This window comes from Dipteris shenzhenensis, chromosome 23 (assembly GCF_047967505.1).
Source record: "Dipteris shenzhenensis isolate YYH24624 ecotype China chromosome 23, Dip_SZ_1.0, whole genome shotgun sequence".
In the NCBI taxonomy this organism is placed as follows: domain Eukaryota; kingdom Viridiplantae; phylum Streptophyta; class Polypodiopsida; order Gleicheniales; family Dipteridaceae; genus Dipteris; species Dipteris shenzhenensis.
Genome location: NC_141618.1, coordinates 22,402,494 through 22,428,650, shown reverse-complemented (window position 1 = coordinate 22,428,650; position 26,157 = coordinate 22,402,494). Strand labels below are relative to the sequence as shown.

General features: G+C 45.7%; 1 protein-coding gene across 3 annotated transcripts in view; it reads right to left on the bottom strand.

The window, feature by feature from the left end:
* LOC147887121 (uncharacterized) overlaps positions 1–26,157 on the bottom strand; it is a 189,252-nt gene that overhangs the window by 55,882 nt on the left and 107,213 nt on the right. For all 3 annotated transcript variants that reach the window (XM_087394913.1, XM_087394915.1, XM_087394914.1), the window contains exon 23: positions 10,122–10,215. In XM_087394913.1, the coding sequence (XP_087251039.1) occupies positions 10,122–10,215 (94 nt within the window). The remainder of the gene's footprint in view (positions 1–10,121; positions 10,216–26,157) is intronic.

Here is a 26,157-nt window from a genome sequence, read left to right as displayed (position 1 = left end):
AGCAAACCAATAAACAACTTGGGCTCTAGGGGTTCTTTACCCCCTCTTGGGCTCAAACCCCCAAATTCACCCCAAGGCACAATTCCTATGGAGAATTTTGCACACTTTGCAACCCAAGGCCCTGCCCGCTGTATTTCTTGAGGTCTAGCCTATATGCAAGCCAACATGCATGCACCACGCCGTCGTGACACTGATGCTGCCCTCGAGAGGACATGAGAGAATAGAGCTAAATCAAGCTGGAATAAACACAATGGAAGTACAAAGCTAGGGTAGTCATAGAGAAAACCCTAAGATGGGTGCTAGATGGGGTCAAAAGATGTGTGCTTACTAACTCACCTACAAGCTCAACCTCTAGCTAAGATTAGGTATAAGACACCTTAATATGAAAAAGTGCCCATTACATCACATTGGCCATTGCCTAACACCCCCCTTGCAATAACAATGTTGCAATGTACATAATAAACATCAATCACCAAATCGATACAAATTCAAATCTTTGGAGAAAGCCTCAAACTCTAGATGAGGTAATGCTTTGGTGAAAAGATCCATTTTGTAGGGTAGAAGACCAAGCTGATATTTGTGCATGTAGCCGCTCTCTGACATAGCAATAATGAATTTCAATGTGTTTTCATCGTGATCTCGTCTGTCCACCCAGATCCTGCTCAGACCCTGCCTGCGACTCTCTCGTAAAGTGCCATGATAGCCCAAATGATCTCATGGTCATAACCGAAATCCTATAGGCGCCGTATGAGGCGGGCTCTCGGCAAACGCCTTGTGCAAATCCACAAAGCAATAGTAAACCCTCTCTCTCTATGCCCTCGCCTCCTTGATGATACCCCTGAGCATGAGAATGTGATCCATGGTGCCATGATCACGCAAGAATCTAGCCTATCCTACTGCTCTAAGTCCTCGACACTCCGCAAATCTGCTGACCTTAGAATCAAGCATTGATCTTGGACATAACATGTCCAATCATAATGGTCCTGTAATTCTCCGGGCTCATGGGATCCCCTCCCTTGTGTATGGGTGAAATAGTGTTAATAGTCCAGGTGCGTGGAAACCCCAAACAAACAGCTTCATTAAAGAGCTTTGCTAAGATCAGGGCTAGGAGGTTAATCCCATATGCAATGAACTCAGTGCATAGCCCCTCATGATCCTTCGATCGGCCATTATGAAGTTTCATTACGGCATCCTTCACTTCCCCCACAGCGAAGAGGGTGCGAGATGTGGGGCGTGACATATGAGAAAGGTCAAGGGCTAGCTGGTTTTAGATGTCATATAATGTGCATGCATAGTTATACCAGACCTGAGTGTCGGTGAGTATGGAGGGGGACCGTCCCTCTAAAAATCTCCGCCAGAAGTCTTTAGAGTTGTTACTAAACAAAATGTTCTATAGTTTCTCCTCGTTCTAGCAAACAAAATCTAGTTTCTTCCAGAGAAGGAAAGAGAGAGACATAGAGAGAGATTGGGAGGGAGAGGGTAGGCAGCACGTAGGAGGAAGGAGGTGGGAGTAGATAGAATTAGATGTCACATCAAAAGTGAGTACAAAGGGTGGGGAGGTGGACTTATATAGTCTCCCTCCACACTATCTCCTTTTTGCCCTCTCTAGGCCTGAACATCCCCTAGAGGAATTAGCCTAACGCTCACTAACTTGGCCCAATCTTGGCCATGCTATGAAGGGGGCTGGACAGATTGGAGAAAGGGGATTGAATTGGCAGAGGGAAGAGAGAGGAAGAGGGAGAAGGAGTGAGAAGTGAGGAAAGGGGGAAGTGGGAGAGAAAGAGAAAGAAAGAAAGAAAGAAATTTTATTAGAGTCTTCGGAAGACCGATGGGTCTATGTGACTTAAAGAAAACCTGATACAAATCATAGTAAGAGTGGAGCTACTAAACGAGCATCATCACCCGTGCTGAATCCTAAGTCTGATCATACATAATCAAATACATCTGAGTGTGACAATGAAAAGAAAAAAGACTGGAGCGGAGCGGAATCCTCCGTATGTCATGTCGCCCTGGCTAGTGCATAGCCAGTGATGGGACGCTTGCGTCCGTCAAGGGGTGCCATGCGTCTTGGTCTCTTGGACGAGGCTCGACGCAAGACCAGAGCCACTGTGACTCCCGTGGGACGTATCCCGTGAGAGATTTAAAGAGAAGGGAGAAGGAAAGAGAGAGAGAGAGAGAGAGAGAGAGAGAGTAGGCAGCATGCAGGAGGAAGGAGGTGGGATTAGATAGGGTTAGATGCCACATCAAAAGTGCTTACAAAGGTGGGGGAGGTGGACTAATATAGTCTCCCTCCGCACTATCTCCTTTTTGCCCTCTCTAGGCCTGAACATCCCCTAGATGGCCCAATCTTGGCCTTCAATACAAGCATCAAAAGAAATGGGCAGCAGCCCATCAAAAGCATCAGATGAACCCTGATTTCTGTTCAAAACACCAACCAGCAGATCTGCATTTTCAGCAAAAAGAACATCCCTACTAGTAAAGACCTTCCTAGTCACGAGATTATAAAGTCTGTAAACCTTGCTTTTATTACTGTAGCTAATAAAAATGAACTTTTCTGCCTTCTCATCAAGCTTGCCACGCAATTGAGGCACGAGTGCATACACTACACAACTGAATGTACAACAGTAGCCCATATCCGGCTTACGGTCATAGCAAGCTTAATAAGGTGTCATAACCTGAAGTGTCTTTGGGGACACCTGTTCAAAATACGATTCGAGCACATAATAGCAGCTTCCATTCAAGTCTTCAGAATCCATCTCCCCATCTCCTCGAGCGACCAATTTTCCCTTTTAGCCATTCTATTATGCTCAAAAATGTACCAGAATGTACACTGATATTTAATGCCTTTTTCATCCAGAACATATGTCAATGCCTTGGACATGTACTCCCCCCCCCGGATCTGAACAGAGGATTTTTAACCTAAAGTCAGATTGATGTTCTACCAAAGCAACAAACTGCTTGAAGATAGTGAATATTTCAGATTTCTGCTTTAAAGCACACCCCTAGGAAAAACTTGTGAAGTCATCTATAAAGGTAACAAAATACAAATGACTTGCAAAAGAGGGTGTCCGCATGGGTCCACCAACATCACTGTGTACGAGCTGCAATTTTCTCGCAGCACGAAGTGCACCATCCTTGGGATAAGAAAATCTATACATTTTCCCTAGAATACAGCCCTCACAGCTTTTGGCTTGGGACGGACCTCCAAAAGAGGTAAGGCATCAACCATGTGTGATTTCTGCAATTTCTGCAATTTTAAAGGCTGTCGTAATTCACATGCCTCATCTGGCATGCCATAATTGTGCAGCTTGCATAGCAGAGGTAGAAGCAACAAAAGGGGAATGTGCTCTCTATTGATAAGCATCAAGATGGAATGTCCCATGACAAAGTGCCCATCAATACCAATGCATAGTCACTCTCGCTATCATGGACTGTACATCTGTCATCCTCAAAGATGCCCTGAAAGCCTCTTTTTGTGAAAGAGGACATCGAAAGGAGCTTCTTATTGATCCCAGGGACAAACAAAGCATCTCGAACGTAGAGATCTGATCCATCCATTGCTATAAGCATAATGTCTCCAATCGCTTTAATCAGATAAGAAGAATTATTGGCACATGAGGCTTTCTTATAGACAGATGCATGAGATAACATGTGAACAAAGATTTGCAAGTAATATGGTGGGATGCCTTGTATCAAAATACCATGTCTTTGCCTTCTAATTCACGCTAAATGGTGTGTTTCCCATGAGCCATCATAGCTGGAATTAAAAAAGGCCCATTCATGCTCAACATAGTTGGCTGAAGTATCATCTCTTCCTATATCATGGGCTGAAGCTGAAACAACAATGCCAGATTCCTTTTTCCTTTCCTTTGCAAGGCTCTTTGGGCACTCACTAATGTGATGACCTAGCTTCTTAATTATCTACCTTTCCTAGAAGGCTTCACAGCATTATTTTTATCTTTCCCACCTGCATGACCAGGAGCGCTACAAGAACTAGAAGTGTGCAAGAACCATAACCATGGTCATGGTTGGGCTAATATTTATTATTGCCCTTATCCCTAACTGAAAGCGCTTGCTCCCCACTACGAGAATGTGATGCCATATTCTTGCATGTCTGCTCCTCCAATAAGAATGCTACCAACTCTTGAAAAGTAAGAGGATTTCGATTTCCCCTCGACAAAAGATTGAGCGACGTGTGACAAGAAAGATATGACTCCACTAACGAGTTCAAGGCAGTGGAAACAAGCTGTGCATCTGGTATAACTTCATCAATCTTCAAGAGTTGCCCATGCAAGTCTTGAATTCTAGTGACATGTTCTTGCATAAAGTCCCCTTCATTCATGTGCACACTATCAAGCCCCCTTCGCAAAAATGAGACGCTAGCCTCATTTCGAGCTTGATACATGTTCTCCACACTATCCCGAGCTGATTTTGAATGCCAGCAGGACCAAATATGAGGAATTATGAACCTCTTCACATTAAGTGAAATCAATGACAATGCTGGGGCATCACGAGTATCACACCTCCTTCGCTAATGAGTAACACCTGCAGGTGCTTGTGCTGGCGCTTGCCAAACTGGAGCAGCTTGTTGTTGTCCTTGTTGCCTACGACCATGACCCCCCCCCCCCCCCCCCCCTTGCTGTGAAGGAGTACCTGGCACCTGTGCAAGACCACTGGAACAGGCTTCAATACCTCTGACATAGTCCCATAAGCCCTTGGCAACCAAAAGATTACGAATCAGAAAGCTCCAAAGAGCATAGTTGGTGCCATCCAACCAATTGTCTTGGGAAAGCATCTGAAAGTGATCACTTGGATTGTTCTATGTCATTTGAGCAAATTAAAAAGAGGCAAAAAAATCAGTAAAGTTCGCATGCTATGGACGCCCTGGTCAAGTGGCATTCTAGTGGCATTTACTAATTCTGGTCCGAATCCCAGACCATTGGTTGACCAATACAACCAAAACCCACTCCCTCATCGCACATAGGCTCCTTTTTTAACCCACCATGCGTTTACTACTTTTTGGAGGAATTGAGCTTTGCAATCGGCGATTCGGTTCATGACAAAAGTGATTTTCAGTTGTGTTTATGCCATTGGTTTATGCCTTGTTGAGCCAAGCATTCATGGAATAGGACCTATTTGCGTTACCTGACTGAGTTTTGAGCAGAGAATTATGAGATTGTAGTACATATCCACGGGATTTGTCTAGCAGATTTTGCATCCTCAAGCCAAGTACTGGCTTTGACAGTGGTCTTTCAGAAAGATGATAGAGATCGCGATTCAACCAGCTTTTCTACAACCAAATGAACTGAAAATGCACCACAACAGAGAAGTTGCAGTCCTCCCCGTCTCCTCCTCCATGTTGCCCCCTCTCAACCTCTCCCCCCTTCCCTCAGTCCCCCCACCTCCTAAGCCGCCCTTGCTCTCTAGTCCTCCACTCACCCCCCCACCTCCTCCCTTGCTTCCCCGCCCTCTGTACTGCTTCACCATAGTAGTTGCAGACATGGACCTAGATGGAGCAGGTATGATCATGACCTCATCGGACCGACACGGACCTGTTACACCATATGGACACGCGCTCCTTGATCTGGGCAAGATGCATGATCTCATCATCTACAACGGGCTTGACATATGGCCCTCCTCAGGTGGATTTACTTGCTTCCCACACGGGGGGGGCACTAGTGTAGTAGATTACATCATGGGATCCCCTACCTTCACTTCATGTATCACCAACTTCACCGTAGCACCACTCCCTCCAGGAGATGATCACACATACCTATTCTTCACTATCGCCACCCCATGCTTCGCCACACCACACACACCACATAGGAAGCATGACACCTACCATGACATACACTTTGATCACAGCCTCTCACCAGCCTACTCTGGACGCCTAAACAGACTCCTAAGCAACATCGATCACATACCACTCATAGAGGACCGTGCTGCGCTGATTAGTCGCACACTCCACGAGGCTGCCCTCCAAATCTTTCCCCACACCACATGGTCCACTAGACCACCACCTCTTGGTTCTATACCCTACAACAATTGGTACGATGCGGAGTGTAAGGCTTATCGTTGATAGCTCCGACTTGAAACCAAATGTCACCTCCCGAATACACTAGACATGGTACACAAGTACCGACGTCTCATACGTTGGAAGAAGTAGGCATTTCTTCGTCGAAATGAGGAGGAGTTGCTGCACATCTTGTACAGCAACAACTCTAAGGAATTTTGGCGGAGATTCCTTGAGCGTAGGTCTCCATCACCCCTCACCAACACGAGAGTTTGGCACACGTATGCACTCCATCTTTATGATGTCCCACACTAACCTACTCCAGATCTCATACATACACCTCGCCCCACCACTTGCACGTTGTTCACAAGAGGGGGAGTCAAGGACGCGACCTTGAAACTGCACAATGGCCGAGCTAAGGACCACGCGGGGCTATGCACTGAGTTTATCGCATATGGGATCGACACATTGGCCCCGATCCTAGCAAAGCTATTCAATGACGCTATTTCCCTTGGCTTCCTCCGCACTTGGACACTCAACACCATCACCCCCATCCACAAGGCAGGGGATCCCATGGACCCGAGTAACTATAGGACTATCATGATTGATGTGATGTCCAAGATCTATGCAGCAATATTGGATGTGTCGGTCAACCTGTCCGCAGAGATGAGAGGGCTCAAAGCAGAGGGTCACGCCGGTTTCAGGCGAGACCATGGGACTATGGATCACATACTCACACTCAGGAGTGTCATAGAGGAGGCTAGATCACGGAAGAAGAGGGTATATTGCTGCTTTGTAGATTTTCGCAAAGCCTTTGACACAGTACCTCGAGCTCGACTCATCACACGCCTACAGGCATTGGGATTTGATCAGGAGATCATCTGGGTAGTCATGACACTTTATAAGAGAGTCTCAGGCCAAGTTCGGACAAGCGCAGGTTGGACAAATGAGATCTTGAATACCATAGGGGTCAAACAGGGTTGTCACTTATCACCAACCCTATTTGGCCTCTACATCAATGAGCTTGAGACTTTCATGGAGGCTTCCGGAGGGATAGGTTGCTCACTTGTCAGGATCATCATCAAGATTCTTCCTTATGCAGATGACGTGGCACTCTTGTCATCCACACCCAAGGGGCTCCAGTGACACCTGGATGCACTGAGGGCTTTTTGTTTATCCCATGATTTGGAGGTCAACCTTGGCAAGACCAAGGTCATGATCTTTAACACCTCTCGAGCAAACATGCACCCAAAGCAGTTCACTTCCGGAGGGTCACCAGTTGAGATCGTATCCTCATACACTTGGGGTCATCTTCTCCGGCCCGATCGTCATGATGAGACCAACGATGCAAGCTAGACTGAGCAGGGGATACGCCTCACTGGCTCGGCTAGAGAGACAATGCTTCCACTCCCACTTCCAAGACCCTCGGACCAAGGCTCTTCTCTTTGACTCCTTCGTCCGACCAGCCAGTATGTATGGCAACCCTTGTTGGGGACCTGACATGTCAGAGATAGAGTGGACATGGGTGGATCGCCTGTAGATCCTTATGCTCTCATGGAAGATCCAAGAGAAACCATCTGTACCACATCATATCATTCAGGCCGAGTTTGGTGCTTCTCCACTCCAGCTAGATGCAGCGTTTCAGACCATCACATATCTACACCGGGTTAGATCATATGGGGACTACACATCAGGGAGACAGAGGTTGCCATGGTTGGCTCTTGATTCCTCCATGAGGTTGGCAGCAGAGGGAGACGAGTGATGCTGGTATGCACGGACTCAGATAGTTTGTGGGACAAGGGTTTCACATCGATAGGATACCTCCTTTTCAGTACAGTTTGGATGCCCCTCCGGTACTCCCACCCACCATCCCAATCAGGCCACACACCAACCAGGTCATTCGAGAGGATCTCCTGCAGCTACACACCTTTAGGACCTGGTTGGAGCCGACGGAGCTTCTAGTGAAGCTGAGCTTCTACAGAGATCACTGTCTTCGTATTTCCGAGGAGGGATTCATTACACCACCGGGGTACACTCAGCTTCATATGCCTCACTCACTAAGGATCTCCATCGGACAGTTTCAGGTGTCATCACACCGGCTTCGCATAGAGAGCGGCAGAGCAGAGGGGATCCCTAGGGAGCATCGCATATGCACATTGTGCGACTGTCAGGAGGTTGAGTCGGAGCAGCATTTTATTTTCAGGTTGCTACCACTGTCTCTTCAGAGACGGCTTTGAGCTCCTTTCCAGATTTCTCGCCTACCCAGATCAGAGATGCCTCGCGGCCTTCATTCACGAGGAGTCTGACACAGAGAGTACTTACTCAGGCGACGGGGCTTGGCCACACCGTCAGACACCTCTCAGAGCACGATCACAGAGTTCTTCCTATCGAGTGATATTGATTGTCCAGTCTCTAGCTGCAGACATGACAGAGACCCCGACTTGACGACCACAGCACGACACACGAGGCATCGAGGGGACACACAGATCACTCTGGGGGACCTCCCGTCATTGTTTAGACCCGAGACACGTCCCATAGGAGTCACGGTGGCTCGGGTCTTACGTCGAGCCTCCTCCAGGAGACCGAGAAGCACAACAGCCCTTGACGGACACCAGCGTGGGCGACATGACATACGGAGGATTCCGCTCCGCTCTAGTCTTTTTTTCTTATCATTGTCACACCCAGATGTATTTGATTATGTATGATCAGAGTTAGGACTCAGCACGGTTGATGATGCTTGTTTAGTGGCTCCACCCTTATTGTGATTTGTATCAGGTTTTCTTTCACTCTCATAGACCCATCGGTCTTCCGAAGACTCTAATAAATATTCTTTCTTTCTTTTTTTCTTTCTTTCTCATATCAAAACTAAATATGTTGTCTTTCCTAGTAGGCTTTGTTGTTGCTTCTTTATTCTTCACACCCTCAAATTGAGAGGATGCTAAGAATAAAGCTTGATCTCTTTTGGTGTGCTCCAATCTCAACAAAGGCATTTTTTCCTAAAAGCTACATGAGAACAATAAAGTTTAGCCGAGATTGTCATTACTCATCGTTTGCAATCACTTGGGCATCTCGTAGATTGATGGGAGTACCTGTGATTATGAGGATTAATATTTTGTGTATTTTAGTCCACATTGGCTTCATTAATGCTACAAGTGTATTTCAGTTTAGTCTCTCCTCAATCAATAGTACCTTAGAAAAGGTAGCTAATAGATGCAATGCTAAGACAGAAATAATCATGGCAATATTATAACTTGGGCGAAGACTTCACAAATTGAAATTTTCATGTTTACTATAACAACATAACATATATCTAGAGAATATGCCCAACTCATGTGGCAAAACAAAGGAGACAGTGTGGTTTTCAACCGACGATAGTCACCCACGTTTTTCCACTTGCTTAGAGTACTGACAATGGCCAGACTTTTGGGTTTCTCCCGAACAAAATCCGACTTTATGAAGCAACTTACACAATGCATATCTCTTCCTAAGACAATATAAGGCAAAAAGCATGAAGAAACTGCATTCAGGTTTTATGGAGAGCCTAATGCTCAAGAGTGATGAAGCAAAGAGCCCCGGCACAAAGGACAAGTACCCAATCCAAAATAAGTATCATAAGTAGCATTTTACTCTTGAACCTTAGCAATCGGTCCTTCTAACACTACTAAACTAGTAACGTCCCTACCACAATGGCATCCTATATGCGAAAATGTTTCACCATTTGTGGACTTGTAGCATTGAGAGCTTAAGCTCAAGCGTAGCTGTAGTTAAACGGTTAAAGAGAAGAGGGGGAAAAGATAAGCATTAAAGAGAGTGAAAGCAAAGCCAAGAGCGGGTTTAGACAAAATTTGCTGGAATAACTATTGTGATCTGTATTTCATACTCAAAAGGAGGGAACAAATTGGATCTTGTTAATCACAATGTGCATATTAAGCAAAAAGTTTTTTACAAGAAAAGGTACATAGTATCATGCTACTTGCAACTTGCTTATATATAAATTTTGCAGATTGGCACTTTTAATATTCAATTTATGCATCTCCCACTTGGAATGGACGAGAGTGAGAATGCTTAATCCTACCATTAATGCCACATTATATTAAATATGGCTTACCATAGTCAACATTGAAAAGTTCATGGCACAAAAGTTGAAAGAACTCCTTGGTCACTCCCCCTTCATCAACACCAGCCTCTCCTTCAAAGATAACCTGTGCAATAAAGTGGATACAACTTAATAAGTTGGTGGACACTGGAAAGTTTCACCAGTTATTAACATAAAATATGCTCCAAAGACATCCAAACTCAAAACAATTGATGGTTTTGCTAAGAGTGTGAAAATAGTTCCAAATACACATGGACAAGATCCTCCAATCATTAAAAAACAAAGCAAGCACAACATACTTGATGTATTCTTGTCCAAGAATCGATCAAAAGGTACAGTCGACTCAGAGCATTGAGAAACACACAACTGAGCAGCTCTCGGTCGTGCAAGCTACCCACTCCTTCCTGCCCTCCTTCTAGCTCTACCTCCCTTCCTTTCTTCCCCACTAGATGCGGCTCTAGCAGGTGCCTCATCCTAGCTGTACAAGTGCTGTACATCAGGGTCGTACACAATCTTCCACCGTACACTCCTTGCTCAGCTCAAGAGGTTATTGCTATGGTTGTGTCCCCAATTGCTGCTCCGAAGGCTGCCTAGATTGCAGCTCCTCACCTTGACCGCATTCTAGCATCAACAAATCTTCATAGTGATGTTTCTTCAGAGCAGCCCCATTGTTTGTCGGCGTGCCCCCTTGTGGACCGAGGGAAGGGGGTTGTGCATACTGACTCTCCAGTTTTCGACTGCAGGGATTTTACATGCCCTGATGCCAGGCCTGATTTTTCAGGAATTACTTTTCAGCCTTGGTGGATTTAGCTAACCTTCTTGACAAGGATTTTGTGCCATTCACCTTTGATGAGGTTGTGATTAGTATTCCTTTTGACACCACGTGGCTTCCTCCTTAGGTGGACCTGTTCTTTTCCCCATGGATTTTCCTCCACTTGGTTCCCTCCCTCACTCTTCGAGTAGGAGGTCTTCCCCATGGAGGGGTTTGTTTCCGCCAAAAGGTCGGATAAGGTGTTCCATGCTACGTTCTCCCATCGAGATGAGGATTGTTAGTTGGAAAACATGCAGGGCCTTGGTGGTGTGCCACATTTCCGCTGTAGGTAGATTATTCGTACTCATCTTCATTCAGGTCTTACAGGGAGTGCCATTTCTGCCTTCCCTTTAGTTAATTGCTGGGTGAATTCTGCATGCTTCCGCTGCATAGTAGCCTGCATGGCAACCATCTCCTTCCTAAGTTTCTCATTTGCTGATTTGAATTCTTCCAACACTTTACTTTCTTTCTTCTTTTCTTGTGCCTCGAGGTTCCTCACCTGCTCTTTGATTGTGTTCAGCTCATCATTGAGGGGTGGCTGAAACTATCCCTCTTCACATTGTGCATGTGCCCTCAAGGTTTCCTTCTCCACTTTGAGAGTGATAACAGCTCCTTGATCCGTGAGGCATGGTGGCTAGTTTTTTAATCCAATATTCGTGTCATATCCTCTTGCATTATCCTTAACTAACTCTCTCTCGTTGTGCTTGCATTTCTGTCTTCCTTTTGTAATGTTCAATTTGGCTAACCTCCTTCATTGTGAAGTGGCATGTCTTGGTGTGGGCATCATTTATTTTCTACGTGTTTGTCCAAATCAAACTACACTTCCTCTCTTCCTGTCACGGGGGTGTGAAATTCTAAGTACTTTAATGTACTACAAGACCGTGACAACTTTGGTTTACACCTGTGGGCATCATTTATTTTCTACGTGTTTGTCCAAATCAAACTACACTTCCTCTCTTCCTGTCACAGGGGCGTGAAATTCTAAGTACTTTAATGTACTACAAGACCGTGACAACTTTGGTTTTAAAAGTCCAAGCATGGGCTTAATAATGTGTAATTAAATGCGGCATGGTACCTAGCACATAAGCGTAATTAATCCCTAGGCCCAAAGGCATTAAAAGAGTGGTTGTTGGGAAATGATGATGTGGCATTTTTAATGGGCCCCCTAGTGGGCCATGTACCTTCAGTGGCCCCCCTAGAGTTCCAAGTGGCTCTAGTGCCTTCTACATGCTCCTTTGCCATTCCTGGACCTTCTTGGGCCTTCTAAACTTCACATGTGTGGTTTTCTCTCTCATCTTCTCCCTTTGTTGAGATTTTGGACTGGTTTTTCAGCCTCCTTCAGCTAAATTCCGTTTTTCTTCATAACTCCTCACCCATTTGGATTCCTCGACTTCTATTTGGCCTGATGGCTTCCCCTCTGCCTCCCCTTCGCAGTGATACGCTTTTGCCTCCGTGAGCTGAGCACTTCTTTTGCTAGTCGAATTTGCAAAAGTGGCTTTTTTTGGACCTTTTTGCTTCTATAGCCTCCTCGGCCTCTCCTCTTGCAAAGCTACAGCTTTCTGTTGAATTTCGAGTGGTCCCACGAGCTGGTTGACTAGTTTTTCTCGTTTTGAGAAAAACCAGTTTTGAGACCGCCACCGTTATGCTCATTATATCAGTTATCTTTAGTCTCATAGACCTTCACGGTCTCCTGAAGACTTTAATAAACTTTCTTTCTTTCTTTCTTTCTTTCTCCAAAACCTTCTCAATGCATTGCTCTCTGAAGCATGCTTCTTTTGAGCCCAAGAACTCCCACTTCTTCACGACAAAAGTGCTTCATTTCGCATTTTTCAGTGGAATTCTTGCTGGTCGGCTCTTGTAAATGCTCTTTCTTCATGCCTTTGCACTCGTCTTTGGCTGAGAATGCAATTGGGCATTGGCTACTATGTCCTCTTGGCGATTGAGGACTTGGTTCGAGTTTTCAGGGCTTGGTGAGTTGTGATTTTGCTGCTGCAATTTCTTTTTGCCATAAGCTATTGGTTGGCCTCGTGTGCCGCCTCTTTCTTGGTTCACAGGTGCCCAGGCAATGCTACAAGTACTTGGCTGATATTATTTTGGAGCTTTGAAAAGCTTTGTAAATGCCATCTGGAAACCACTCAAAGAGAGTGCAGTGGGGTGCAGTGTGATTGCATCTCGACATCCAATGGAATTACACTTGGAAAAGAGAATGCCTTTAAGTTGAGCCTATGAGTTAAGTGCACTTATGTGATGGTGTTCTATGCTTGAAAGCCTTGAGAAGGCTCAGTGAATTGGGGCTACGTGCTCACTTGCAGGGAAGGTCTCTCGGATGCAACTTGTAATCATTTCACTGTGAAATATAAAGAAATACTGAAAGGGGCGCCACGGTGTTTGGGGCCAATCGGGTGCACTTGTCTATGTTTGTTGAGCAGGGGCATTCTAGCCTCCATCCCTTTTTCAGTGGTTTTGTTTGTGAACAAATGGGTAAATGCCAAATGGTGATCATGCAATGGTTAATGGTTGTGATATATGCTTTGTGAGCTGTAAATAAGTGCTGAAGTGATTAAAGGTTTAGTTCTACTGCCCTCTGAGTGATTAGAGGCCGGTTTCACTTTCTCCTATAGAGTCTTTGTGTCTGATCACCTCCCCATTGAAACCAGCCTTCACTAAACTAAAGGACAGTAAACTGTAACTAGCTTAGCATCCATGTCATTTACAGCCACATTGCATATCTTTCAACCACTTCATTAAATACAAAACCACTTACAAACAAATTGGAAAAAGAAACTTGATGGACGCTATAGAGTGCCACTGTTCAATGAATTCAAACACGAGACACCACACTGGCCCCAAATACCTTGGCACCCCTTTCAATATTTATTTAATTCCTTTGGCAATGGAAAATAAAGTTCTTACACCAAGGGCTGACCCTTGCACTCTGCTATACCAGCAGTCCACTGCACAAGTCAGCACTTGGCTTCAAAATGCATCCAATTCCAGTGCACCCACTAGCACCCAATTGCCAGGCAAGGTTAAGGCATTTTCTCACAATCTATGTCCAACCAAGAGTAGCAATGCATTTCACAAGTCCAAAACAAATGCTCAAACAGCCTCAAGGCTTGAAATGTAACCAAAGGATCCCTCTAGGGGTCTGGCAATCCCAAAATCCACTAACCGGCCTCTCAGGGCCGCAACACATCAATACAATTCCCACACTGAGCAAATGGCCTCAATACAGGAAAAAACTGGTTACATCCTCTATAATTGGGTGTCAAATCACAGCCTGTATGGCCAAGAGGGGGCTTCCGATAACAAAAGAGCAATAACAGACTTCAAAAAGGACAAATGGACTCCAAAGGAAGTCAGAATACCCATACCCGTTGTCCATGGCTCTGTCTTGCACCTATCCTTTGTCCAGGCGCTTCCAATCAAGGAGAAAGGAGAAAGAAAGAAAGAAAGAAAGAAATTTTATTAAAGGTCCACGGAAGGCCATACATGGCCTATGGGACACAAAATCATCTGAAAGGAAAATACATCATCGACGATGCGCCAACTAGGTGGCCTCATCGTAATACCGCTAAGATGCCAAAAATGGATACAAAATGAAATGAAATAGAGTACCAAAAATGCCTAGATACAAAATGTAAAATATGAAATATGAGGAACATCGTCTTCCCTAAGGGGTCTGTGATCCAAAGAAATGATGGAAGTCATGGCCATCGACCATGCCTCCTGCCATGAGTGTGAAGATCTGGGCAAGTGTCAAATGGGCTGCTGGCGGTGCCAAGTCTCCATGGAGCAATCTCCTCCGAAAATCTGCCATCATCCTCCGTCGTCTAGAAATAAAGCGACGGGTACGGCCTCTGTGTAAGATCATCCTGCGGTGCTGCCGGATCATGTCATATGTACATCCTCGGGGTGGAACCATCGGTGCTCTCTGGCAAGATGGGCTATCTCTGTGCTCATGGTCCTGCGCCTCGTCCTGCTCCTCATGAATAACCAGGTCTCTGGCAGGGATGCGACGGTGCTCTCTGAGGAATCTCTCTCTGTATCTGGTGATCTCCCTGATGAACAACGCTAAGCAATACTAATCCTCATACTCCATAATCCGAGAGAGAGGTCCAAATCCGTGCCCAAATAAACAGTGAAATCTGCCACGGATCTCATAATATAAAGGACATCTGCAAACAAAGTGCTCCTCAGTCTCCACCTCCCCCATAGTGCAACAAGGGCATATCCTAGTCTCTCGCCTAGGTCTATGTCCGGTAGCTGTACGACGCATCCTGCCGGCCTCAACGTCTAATCTGTGGGAAGATACCCTGAGCTGGCCCAAGGCAATCCTGAGTGAGTGCGACATATGAACGCCGATATATCCTGGGGATATGATGAAGCCATCCTCTGAAATCCTGAGAAAATGGTCACGATATGTGGCCATCTTCGTAGGAAGCTCCGTGGGATGAACCCAAGTGCGAAACGTGTGTAGCTGCCACAAATCTGCCCTGATAACCTGGCTGAGCTCATGTCGAGTGAGAGGGAGGCGAGGGGCATCTATGCTGTATCGAAATGGTGGCAGCCTATCCATATCCAAGCCCAGCGAGGTGAGCCATGTGGAGAGTGTGTGGTACCAACAAAAAGTATGACCTCTCTCCGCTAACATTTGCGAGGATGTCAGTGCTAGCCACGGTAATCGTGCTCTGCCTGCTGCTGAGTCTCCGAGCGCCCTGATCCTATGCAAGTATGTAACTGACTGAAATGCTGCATCTAGCGCTAGGGGTGTAGCTCCGAACTCTGCGAACGTAATCTGATGTGGTACCGTGGGCTTCGCTCTGATCAATCTGGAGAACATGATGATCTGTAACCTCTCTACTCGTCTCCAATCTGCAACACTGAGATCTCCTGCCCAAAAGGGGCTAGCATACATGACTGCAGGTCTCACCAACGTATCGAAAAGTAAGGACTTCGTGTCGGGATGCTGAAAATGTGACTGTGCACACTGCCTCTCGAGAAGAGCCAAGGCGGCATGCCCTCTACTGATCCTATCTCGTGCTGCATGCGTCATGGTGAAGACTGGACCTCTAAATGTGGCACCCAAATATGTATACTCCCTGACTAGCTCCACCTCCTGCCCATCAAATGTGAAAGAGAACTCGCCTCTCCTATAAACCTGGTATGACGTGTTGAAGACCATGACTTTGGTCTTCCCAAGGTTTACAGACAACCCTCTGTCCTGACAAAAGCTGTGGAGTGCATGGAGATGTGCCTGTAAACCCTACTGGGAGGAAGAAATAAGAACCACGTCATCTGCATAGAGGAGAATCGGTATCGTGGATCCTGCCAGTAAAGAACCTGTACCACCCATCGTCTGTATGTACATCTCTAACTCATCGATATAGAGACCGAAGAGTGTCGGAGACAAAGGACACCCCTGCTTCACCCCTATCGTACTGCGTACTTTCCCCGACAGCCCCGCCCGTGTCCTGACTCTACCTGTGACTCTCTCATACAAGGCCATGATCGCCCATTGAATCTCCCCATTGAATCCCAAGTCACGAAGTCGCTGGAAGAGTCTGAAACGCGGCACAGTGTCAAATGCCTTTCTGAAGTCCACGAAGCAACAATAGAGCCGTTGCTTACGTGACTTCGCCTCCTCAATCAAAGCCCTGAGTGTGAAGATATGATCTAGAGTCGAGTGCTCTGCACGAAATCCTGCCTGCCCTCTAGCTCTCATGCCTGTCGCCTCGGCATGGTCATTTATATGTCCTTCTAGAATGGTCGCATAAATCTTGGCCATGACATGGCCAATCATAATGGTCCTGTAGTTCGACGCCTCCAAAGGATCCCCCGACTTGTGTATGGGTACTATAGTATTTTCTAGCCAACTAGGTGGAAGACCTGTACAAATGGACTCGTTAAAAAGACGGGAGAGGACTGTAGCTAAGGCATCAATCCCATGGATTACATACTCCGCTTGCAATCCATCATGGTCCTTAGCTCTCCCAGTCTTCAAACGATGAGCTGCTGCTCGGACACTATTGGATGAGAATAAGGCAGAGGAGGTGGGTCTAGGCACATGGGATAAGTCGATCTGTGGTTGGTCTGGAATATCATATAAAGTGGAAGTATAGGCAAGCCAAACCTGCGGGTCTGTAAGAGGAGTTTGAGATTTCAAGCGAAGGAATTTCTTCCAGAATTCCTTGGAATCACAAATGAAAAGTAAACTTCTCAGCTCCTCCTCATTCCGGGCTAGAAATTGGCACCTTTTGCGTCGCACCAAACGCTTGTAACTCTTCTTGGTCTCAATGAGGGGAGACTTCTCCTGTGTCTCAAGGCGAAGCTTCCTGCGGAGTTCTTTACACTCCTCATCATACCATCCATTACAAGGCACAAGACCGACTGGTGGAGGACTGGATGTGTGGCAAGTGACGGGGAAGGACTTGTGGGCTGCCGAGATGATGGAGGTATGTACAAGGTCCCACCGATCCTGTGTGGAGGGTAGGGCATCGAGAAGGTGTGGACGGAGAAGACCACTCAGGTGCTGGCTATAAATATCATCAAACTGGTGATAGAGACTTTGACAGTGAGGATAGAGACTTTGACAGCTGAATAGAGAGGGAAGAGCGAGGCTCACGGGTAAAGAAGCCAAAAAACAGTAGAGAGAAGCTGCTCTGCAAAGGAGGGAACCCTAGAATGGAAGCAAGAAGTCCCAAGCAGCTCCAAAAACCTGCCTTGAAGTGTGTGCCAGCTCCAAAACAGCCCAAACAGCAGCAGCCCCAGCCTGTACAGCAAGAAATTGAGGCAGTACAATAGCGAGCAAGAAGATTCCTTACAGTCCGCCTTGCTCCATAGCTTAGCAATAAATGCTTCCATACAGCCATTTGGAAGCATTGGAAAAAGACCTTAGAGACAAAGGTGAAAGCAAAATACATCGGGATGCGTGAGAATGAGAGCAAGGACTCAAAACGTCCATTCCGTACTTTTTTTTTTCTTGGGAGAAGAGTAAAGGAAAGGTAGGTCTGCACGAGGAATTGCCACGTGGCTCCTCATTAAAGTCTACCCCTTCCAAACCAATGGAATAGTGGTTTGTCCCCACATTTAAAGTCCTAACCCTCCCTCCAACCAATGAACATTGGTTTTCCTTGGGCCCAACTTTTAGATCCCGGTTAGCCTTGCCTTGCCCCAGCACTTGGGCCTAGTGGGTGCTCTACAAATTGTACCAGGGACTTCTAGGAAGTTGATGCTTGCTCTAGGCCAATCCCCACCGTGATCAGTAGGAAATTCTAGGAAGTAGACACTTCCTCTAGGCTAATCCCTCGCGGCCAAAATATCCATGAGTGTAGCCACGGGTTTAGATGCACATGAAATTCACGTCACTATGTCACCTGTCCATACTGGACCACAATTCTGCACTTTTTCTTACTGTTGTATAGAGCTTTGGATGCTGTAAATCTCTATCATATCACCACACTACAGTCCACAAAAACAGGTCTGTTTGCACTTCAAAGCAAACATCTCTGTTTGTAATACACAGTATACAAAGAGAAGAACACCAAACAAAGCGCAACAGTCGTGACTAACATACAAACACAGATTAAACGAAAGGGCTCACGGGTACTCAAACAGTCGATTGTGTCCACAAGCATCCAGTTTGGCCCACCATCTGTGATCGTGACAGATATAAGTCGGGTTTGGAGCAATAGCACGTCACAAACAGTTCAGGGGGACAAATAGGGCCTAGAACAGGCCGAGGACAAGGCACACAGCGGGGCAAGCCTCGGAGCCCTTGTGCTGGCATGGAGCAGGAGCAGTCCCTAGCTTATTGTGAGGAGAGGGAAGGATCACAATTTTTTAGCAAAGATGGATGATGATTCTTGTGGCACCAGTCCCACGTAAACACTGAGGCTTGGTGAGAGGATCAAGAAGTATAAGAAAGGGGGGGACTACTTTCAATCCAAGTGTGTGCTTACCTCAAATGCGCCTAGCCACCAAATGTGCTTTTCTGATTGCATACTGAAGTGTTTTAAGTCTGATGTTGTAATTTAGGGATCAAGAGCTTTGTTCATTAGAGTGATGGTCACACGTTCAATCTTTTTCTCCTTGACAATTTCACATTCATCCAGTTCTATAACAAATTTCAAAGCCCCTTACACTCTTCTAATGTCATACCATAAAACTCAACCATTCTCCTTTGCACGTGTGTTGAAGATCAACAAAAATGTTGTTAAAAGAGTTATATATAGTGGTCCCCTTGTCAATTTCGTACACTCCTTCAATATGCATACGATTTCCCATATAATCATCTACTGGTTGGTTGAATAGGCCTCTTAGCTTCCACACTTCCGCAGGCTTCGGCAAGACCACATGTTTTATCCTCTGATCTTTTAAGGTTGTTGATACTGCATTGAAAATGGAAGTGTAACCTTTCCTGCTCGCACTAGTCCTAGTCCCGCTATCTAATTCCTCTATCTGTTGAAGCAAAATCTTGTCCTTGGTGATGTTATGGTCAGCGATAAGAATCCTAACGTATGGCACCCCATCCAACTCTATCGCTGAGCAAAGAAATCCAAGAAGTAGAGCTACCACACAGACCATGCCAATGAGGACTCCAATGGAAGGAAGGAGACAAAGGTCCGCGTGAGGAGGTTCAGGGAATCTAATGAAAATAGACGTGACTCTTGGCTTCCTCAATCGGATCAAAACCAAAAGAAAGGGAGTATTTCTGGAGCAAAGGGCTAAGGGACTTGAACTCTGCAATTTCCTGCATCTGTGCACAAACAAGGGGAAGCCAAATCTGCAAGAACTCCAGGTGAATGGATTCTCATTCAGCCAATCCCTCCTCCGATCCACAAGCCAAAAGAATATGTATGTTTTTACCCTAGGCTGAGACCTAGACCCTACCAAAACCCTAAGATGGAAACACTAAACTATTGTTCTCTAGTGGGTATTAGTGAACAAGGACTTGACTTCTTACGTGACCCAAGGCTGAGAGATTGACCTACATAGCTCGTCCTTGACTGTCCATGGACAAAACATGAATAAATTTACAAGGAGCTCAAGGCTCATTCATTTGGCAACATGCCACTTGTCAATTCAACTAAGATCTAGTTACATGCCACTAAAGGGTAACTTCTACAGTCCTCGAAGCACTTGCTCACGCAAACGTCCTCCTAGATGCTTGTCAGGTTTCATAGCGCTTGGGTTTTCAATTCTACTTGATACCTGCAATTAACAACTAAAGCGCACAACCATGGTACCCATTAATGGTTAGCGCTTTTGCATGCAATCAGACCATAGACTAATCCTAGTCACTTGTGGGCACCCCTACTGAACAATAACACATGAACAAAACATAGAACCCAATTCTTAGTCGACCGAGGTCAAGCCTCTTGGTCATAATTAAGGGCGTTAATCGACAGTCAAAGCACCTTAATTATGGCCAAGTTTCTCCAACCGAAGTTGGCACATCTTGGTTAACGAAGTTAACCCTCTTAGCGTGAGCCAAGTCTCGTTGAACAGAGTCAACACTCTCTGACTGACGTCGGCACTTTAATTGCTTTTTTAACCGTGGTTAACCATCTTGGCCGAAGCCAGATCTTTCTAATCGAGGTTAGGCTTACTTAACTAGGGTTAAGTATCTTTGACCAAAGTCAAGACTTTGACCAAATAAAGGTAACTCTTTAAACATAATTAAATAAAAGAAGAACTCATTAATTATAATCAATAAATGGTCAGCTTATGCTTTGATTTTGGAATATTTACAGCCTAGTAACGTCTCCTCGACTTCTATTCAGTTGACCTCAACTGAAAAGCTTCCTTGTAAACATCCAAAAGCTGTGGTTGATCAAACAACACGTCCTCATCCATCCACTTGGCATCCTATGCTTATCTGCAGCTCTTTTATGTTTTTCTTGAAACCTTTCAATTGCTGTCTGGACTTGGCTGGAAGCAGTCTGGAGGTCTCTCACAAACCGATCCGCTGCAAATATTTCATCTTTGGTCCTCAGGATAGGTGGTAGAATCACCTTCCCATAGATGACCTCAAAGGGGGCTTTCCAAGTAGAACTGTGAACTGTACTATTGTAAGTAAACTCTACCAATGATAGGTACTTTTCCAGTCTGAACCTTGGTCACCCACGTAGCATTTCAGCATTATCCAATGCTGTAGAATTTGCTACCTCACTTTGACCATCTATCTGGGGATGGAAAGAAGAAAAATTCAGATTCGTCGTCCCCATATTATCAAATAAAGCTCTCCAGAATAGATGGTCATTCTGAGATCTTGATCACTGACAATGGACCTAGGCATACCATCGTGCTTAAAGATCTGTGCCATGAAAAGCTTAGCCATAAGACCTGCCTTTATGGTTTTGCGAACCGGAATAAAATGAGCTTGCTTGCTGAATCTATCAATGATAGTCCAAATCCCATCATTCCCTAACTTTGATCTTGGCAAATCAAAAATGAAGACCATTGCAATACTTTCCCACGGTGCATGAGGCACGGGAAGAGGCATAAGTAGGCCAGGTGCCTTTCGTCTATCATACTTCACTTTCTGACATGTAAGGCATTCAGTAACAAACTGATGTATATCTTTCCGCATTCCTGGCCAAAAGAAATACCTCTCTAGTGCTTGAGTTATTGCTATAAATCCTCTATGCCCAGCATAGGGAGGTACATGGCTTTCTTACAAAATCTTTTTCCTCATCTGCTGGGTAATGTATAGGCAGTCATCTTTCATTAGATACCCATCTTTCAAAGAATAGTGATTGCTGGATTGCCCCTCTTGCATTTGCTGTAAAATCTCACCAAAATCTACATCATTAGCATATTGCTCTCCAATGTCTTTTAGGTCCTAATGATAAGCAATAGTCACATTATTGACCTAGGGTCTTCGGGACAAGGCGTCTGCAACTCTGTTCCGAACTCCTAGAGTATGGAAAATCTGAAATGGTACATTGACAGCATATTTGCCCATTTCATATGCTTCTCGAAGAGCTTTGTCTGAGTCACAAAGTATCTCAGACTTTGGTGATCTATTTTAACAGTAAAATCTACACCCGAAAGATAATGCTTCCATGGATGGATGGCATGAATTACAGCCAGCAACTCTTTCTCATAGATTCCCAGATATCTCTCTGCATCCTGGAGTCTCCTGCTCTCATAGGTCACTACATGACCATTCTGATGCAATGCAGCCCCAACACATTCCCCACAAGCATCACAATCCTTATCAAATGGCTGATACAAATCTAGAACTATCAAGATTGGCTTTGTGGTCAGCCTCTCCTTGAGTGTGGTGAATGCTATCTTTTGTGTAATTCCCCATTTGAAAGCTGCATTTTTCTTAGTGAGATCGTGGAGTGGAGCAGCTATATCCGCAAAATGCCTAATAAATCTTCAGTAGTAAGAACAAAAGCCTAGGAAACTTCGAACTCCATGCACAGTTTTCAGCTGTGGCCATTCTTGAATGGCTCGGATCTTGGACGGATCCATCCGTATCCCATCTTTGGATATTATATGCCCCAAGTAATAGATCTCTTCCCGAAACAATTCACTTTTCTTGCTGTTTGCATAGAGTTGGTGATTTCTCAGCTCTTGAAAAACTATAGCAAGATGTTCCTTATAGAAAAGACAATTATGTCTTGAAGAAGATAGCAGTGAACTGTCTGTAGGTTTGGAAGATGCGATTCATCATCCTATTGAAAGTAGTTGTGGGGCATTAGTCAATCCAAAAGGCATCACCAGATATTCATACAACCCAAAAGTAGTGCAGAACGCTATCTTATGCACATCCTGAGGCTATATCCTCACTTGGTGATAGCCGCTCTTTAAGTCTATCTTGCTGAAAACTGAAGCCCCATTTAACTGATCTAGAACATCATCAATGCGCGGAATAGGAAATCTATTCTTGATGGTCATTTTATTTAGAGTGCGATAACCGACGCACATTCGGAATGAACCATCTTTCTTTTGTACCAATAGTACAGGGGAGCAAAAAGGAGAAGAACCGGGCTGAATAAGCCCCTTGGACAACAAGTCTTGCACCTGAGCCATAATCTCCTCTCACTGAGTTGCACTAACTCTGTATGGGAGCCTATTGGGTGGCTCGCTACCAGGAATGAGTTCTATGCCATGATCTTCCGGTCTCTCAGAGGGTAACTCCCTTGGCAAAGCGTCAGAAAAGCAATCTTTAAAAATTTCAAGAAATTGAAATTTATTTTGATCTGCCTCACTTATTTCAGCATGCATTTCAACATCTCTTTCTTTTACAAAAACCATGTAAGCTGAAACTGCAGACTTTATTTCTTTCCAACAGAACTACTTGATACAATGGGAATAGTTTCCCCTCTATTCCTAGCAACCATACGATGTACTTTGCCCCTATGTACAAACTCCATCACTTTTTCAGGAAGAGTCAACTTCACTTCCTTGCGATGGAACCAAGGCATACCTAAGACTACATCATGATGTAGAGCTAGAAGAAGAAGACGAACTGGATGAACTGTGATGATGCTTCACCTTTTTGTTCTTGGGAAGAGGACCTGCTCTTTTCCTCTTTTTGTTGTCCTTATGGCGAGACTTCTTACTCTTTTCCCAATGTGTCATCTGTGGAAAGAGGAGTAAAACTCAAAGATCTCTTTTTGCCCACCACTTCTTCTTGATCTACTTTAAAGGGAGACTTCTCTGGCTTTTTCTCAAAGAGAGGTTGTACCATCTTGCGAAACAAGGGGTCGCTTGTTGCCTCTCCCGACTGAGTAATCAGCTCTCTCTAGGCATTCTCTTTATTTATCTGTATAGCCTCTACCTTGTGTACCTGACTCTGCCATTCCCTCATGGGATGATTGAGCATGCTGCTGTGAAGCCATTACTACAACCAAAATCTGAGAATGGCAACTCTCTCACACACAGACTGACAGGAAAAGTCTGACAAGTAGGTGGAAACTGATGGTAGAAATTGTCTTTGCAACTGTCTCTTGTGCCCACGCCTTCTCCAATGTATTTAATTCCTCATTCCCACACCTCAATTGCCACGCTGATCACACATTCGCGTAGATCAACGAACAGGCAGCGCAATACAGGTTTCCATCAATTCGATGCTGTTTGACCCACTTGAACCTTATCTGCAAGGGAAACTGTTGCCTTGCGCTCAGACCATCATCTCCAACGAAAGAGTTGAGCCAAGCTCTGATACCAATTCAAATCTGCCCTGTCCTTCATTCACTACGAGCAGCTAATGTAACAGCCCCTATAAACTTCAGACACAGCTAATGTACCGATAGTCAGTGGTTACACATGGGAGTCAGCCTTCACGGATGAGATGAGGGATACAGGAGGAGTCCGAGGATCAGGCGGGGTCGCAGTATTGTACAGGCTTTCCCTCGCTGGAGCCATATCCATTGAGAGGAAGGACGCACACTCCTGATTCATGTGGATCCGGATCCAACGCACAAACAAGCAATATACTACTTCCCGCCAGACACATCCCACTTCGCCAGAGTGGCACGAGAGGAGGGTGAGACATCGCCATATGCACCGTTACATCAGGATATCCCAGACCTTTCAGCCCGCGGGAAAGTTCTCCTTGTTAGGGACTTCAATGCCAGGACGAGCACATGCCAAGCACCACTCTTGGACTTCCGAGATGACTCTATCATGCTACCAGACATGGACCTACATGGAGCAGGTATGATAACGACCTCATTGGACCGACACAGACCTGTTACACCATATGGACACGCGCTCCTTGATCTGGGCAAGATGCATGATCTCATCATCTACAACGGGCTTGACATATGGCCCTCCTCAGGTGGATTTACTTGCTTCCCACACGGGGGGGGCACTAGTGTAGTAGATTACATCATGGGATCCCCTACCTTCACTTCATGTATCACCAACTTCACCGTAGCACCACTCCCTCCAGGAGATGATCACACATACCTATTCTTCACTATCGCCACCCCACGCTTCGCCACACCACACACCCCACATAGGAAGCATGACACCTACCATGACATACACTTTGATCACAGCGTCTCACCAGCCTACTCTGGACGCCTAAACAGACTCCTAAGCAACATCGATCACATGCCACTCATAGAGGACCGTGCTGCGCTGATTAGTCGCACACCCCACGAGGCTGCCCTCCAAATCTTTCCCCACACCACACGGTCCACTAGACCACCACCTCTTGGTTCTATACCCTACAACAATTGGTACGATGCGGAGTGTAAGGCTTATCGCTGACAGCTCCGACTTGAAACCAAATGTCACCTCCCGAATACACTAGACATGGTACACAAGTACCGACGTCTCATACGTCGGAAGAAGTAGGCATTTCTTTGTCGAAATGAGGAGGAGCTGCTGCACATCTTGTACAGCAACAACTCTAAGGAATTTTGGCGGAGATTCCTTGAGCGTAGGTCTCCATCACCCCTCACCGACACGAGACCCTGGCACACGTATGCACACCATCTTTATGATGTCATACACACACCTCGCCCCACCACTTGCACGTTGTTCACAAGAGGAGTAGTCAAGGACGCGACATTGAAACTGCACAATGGCCGAGCTAAGGATCACGAGGGGCTATGCACTGAGTTTATCGCATATGGGATCGACACGTTGGCCCCGATCCTAGCAAAGCTATTCAATGACAATGTTTGCCTTGGCTTCCCCCGCACTTGGACACTCAACACCATCACCCCCATCCACAAGGCAGGGGATCCCATGGACCCGAGTAACTATAGGACTATCATGATTGGACATGTGATGTCCAAGATCTATGAGCCTGTATTAGATGCATCGGTCAGCCTGTTCGCAGAGATGAGAGGGCTCAGAGCAGAGGGTCAGGCTGGTTTCAAGCGAGACCATGGGACTATGGATCACATACTCACACTCAAGAGTGTCATTGAGGAGGCCAGATCACGGAAGGAGAGGGTATATTGCTGCTTTGTGGATTTCCACAATGCCTTTGACACAGTACCTCAAGCTCGTCTCATCACACACCTACAGACACTGGGATTTGATCAGGAGATCATCTGGGTAGTCATGACACTGTATGAGAGAGTCTCAGGCTGAGTTCGGACAGGCGCAAGTTGGACGGATGGGGTCAAACAGGGTTGTCCCTTATCACCGACCCTTTTTGGCCTCTACATCGATGAGCTTGAGACTTTCATGGGAGCGCTCGGAGGGACCACTTGCTCACTTGCCGAGATCATCATCAAGATTCTTCTTTATGCAGAT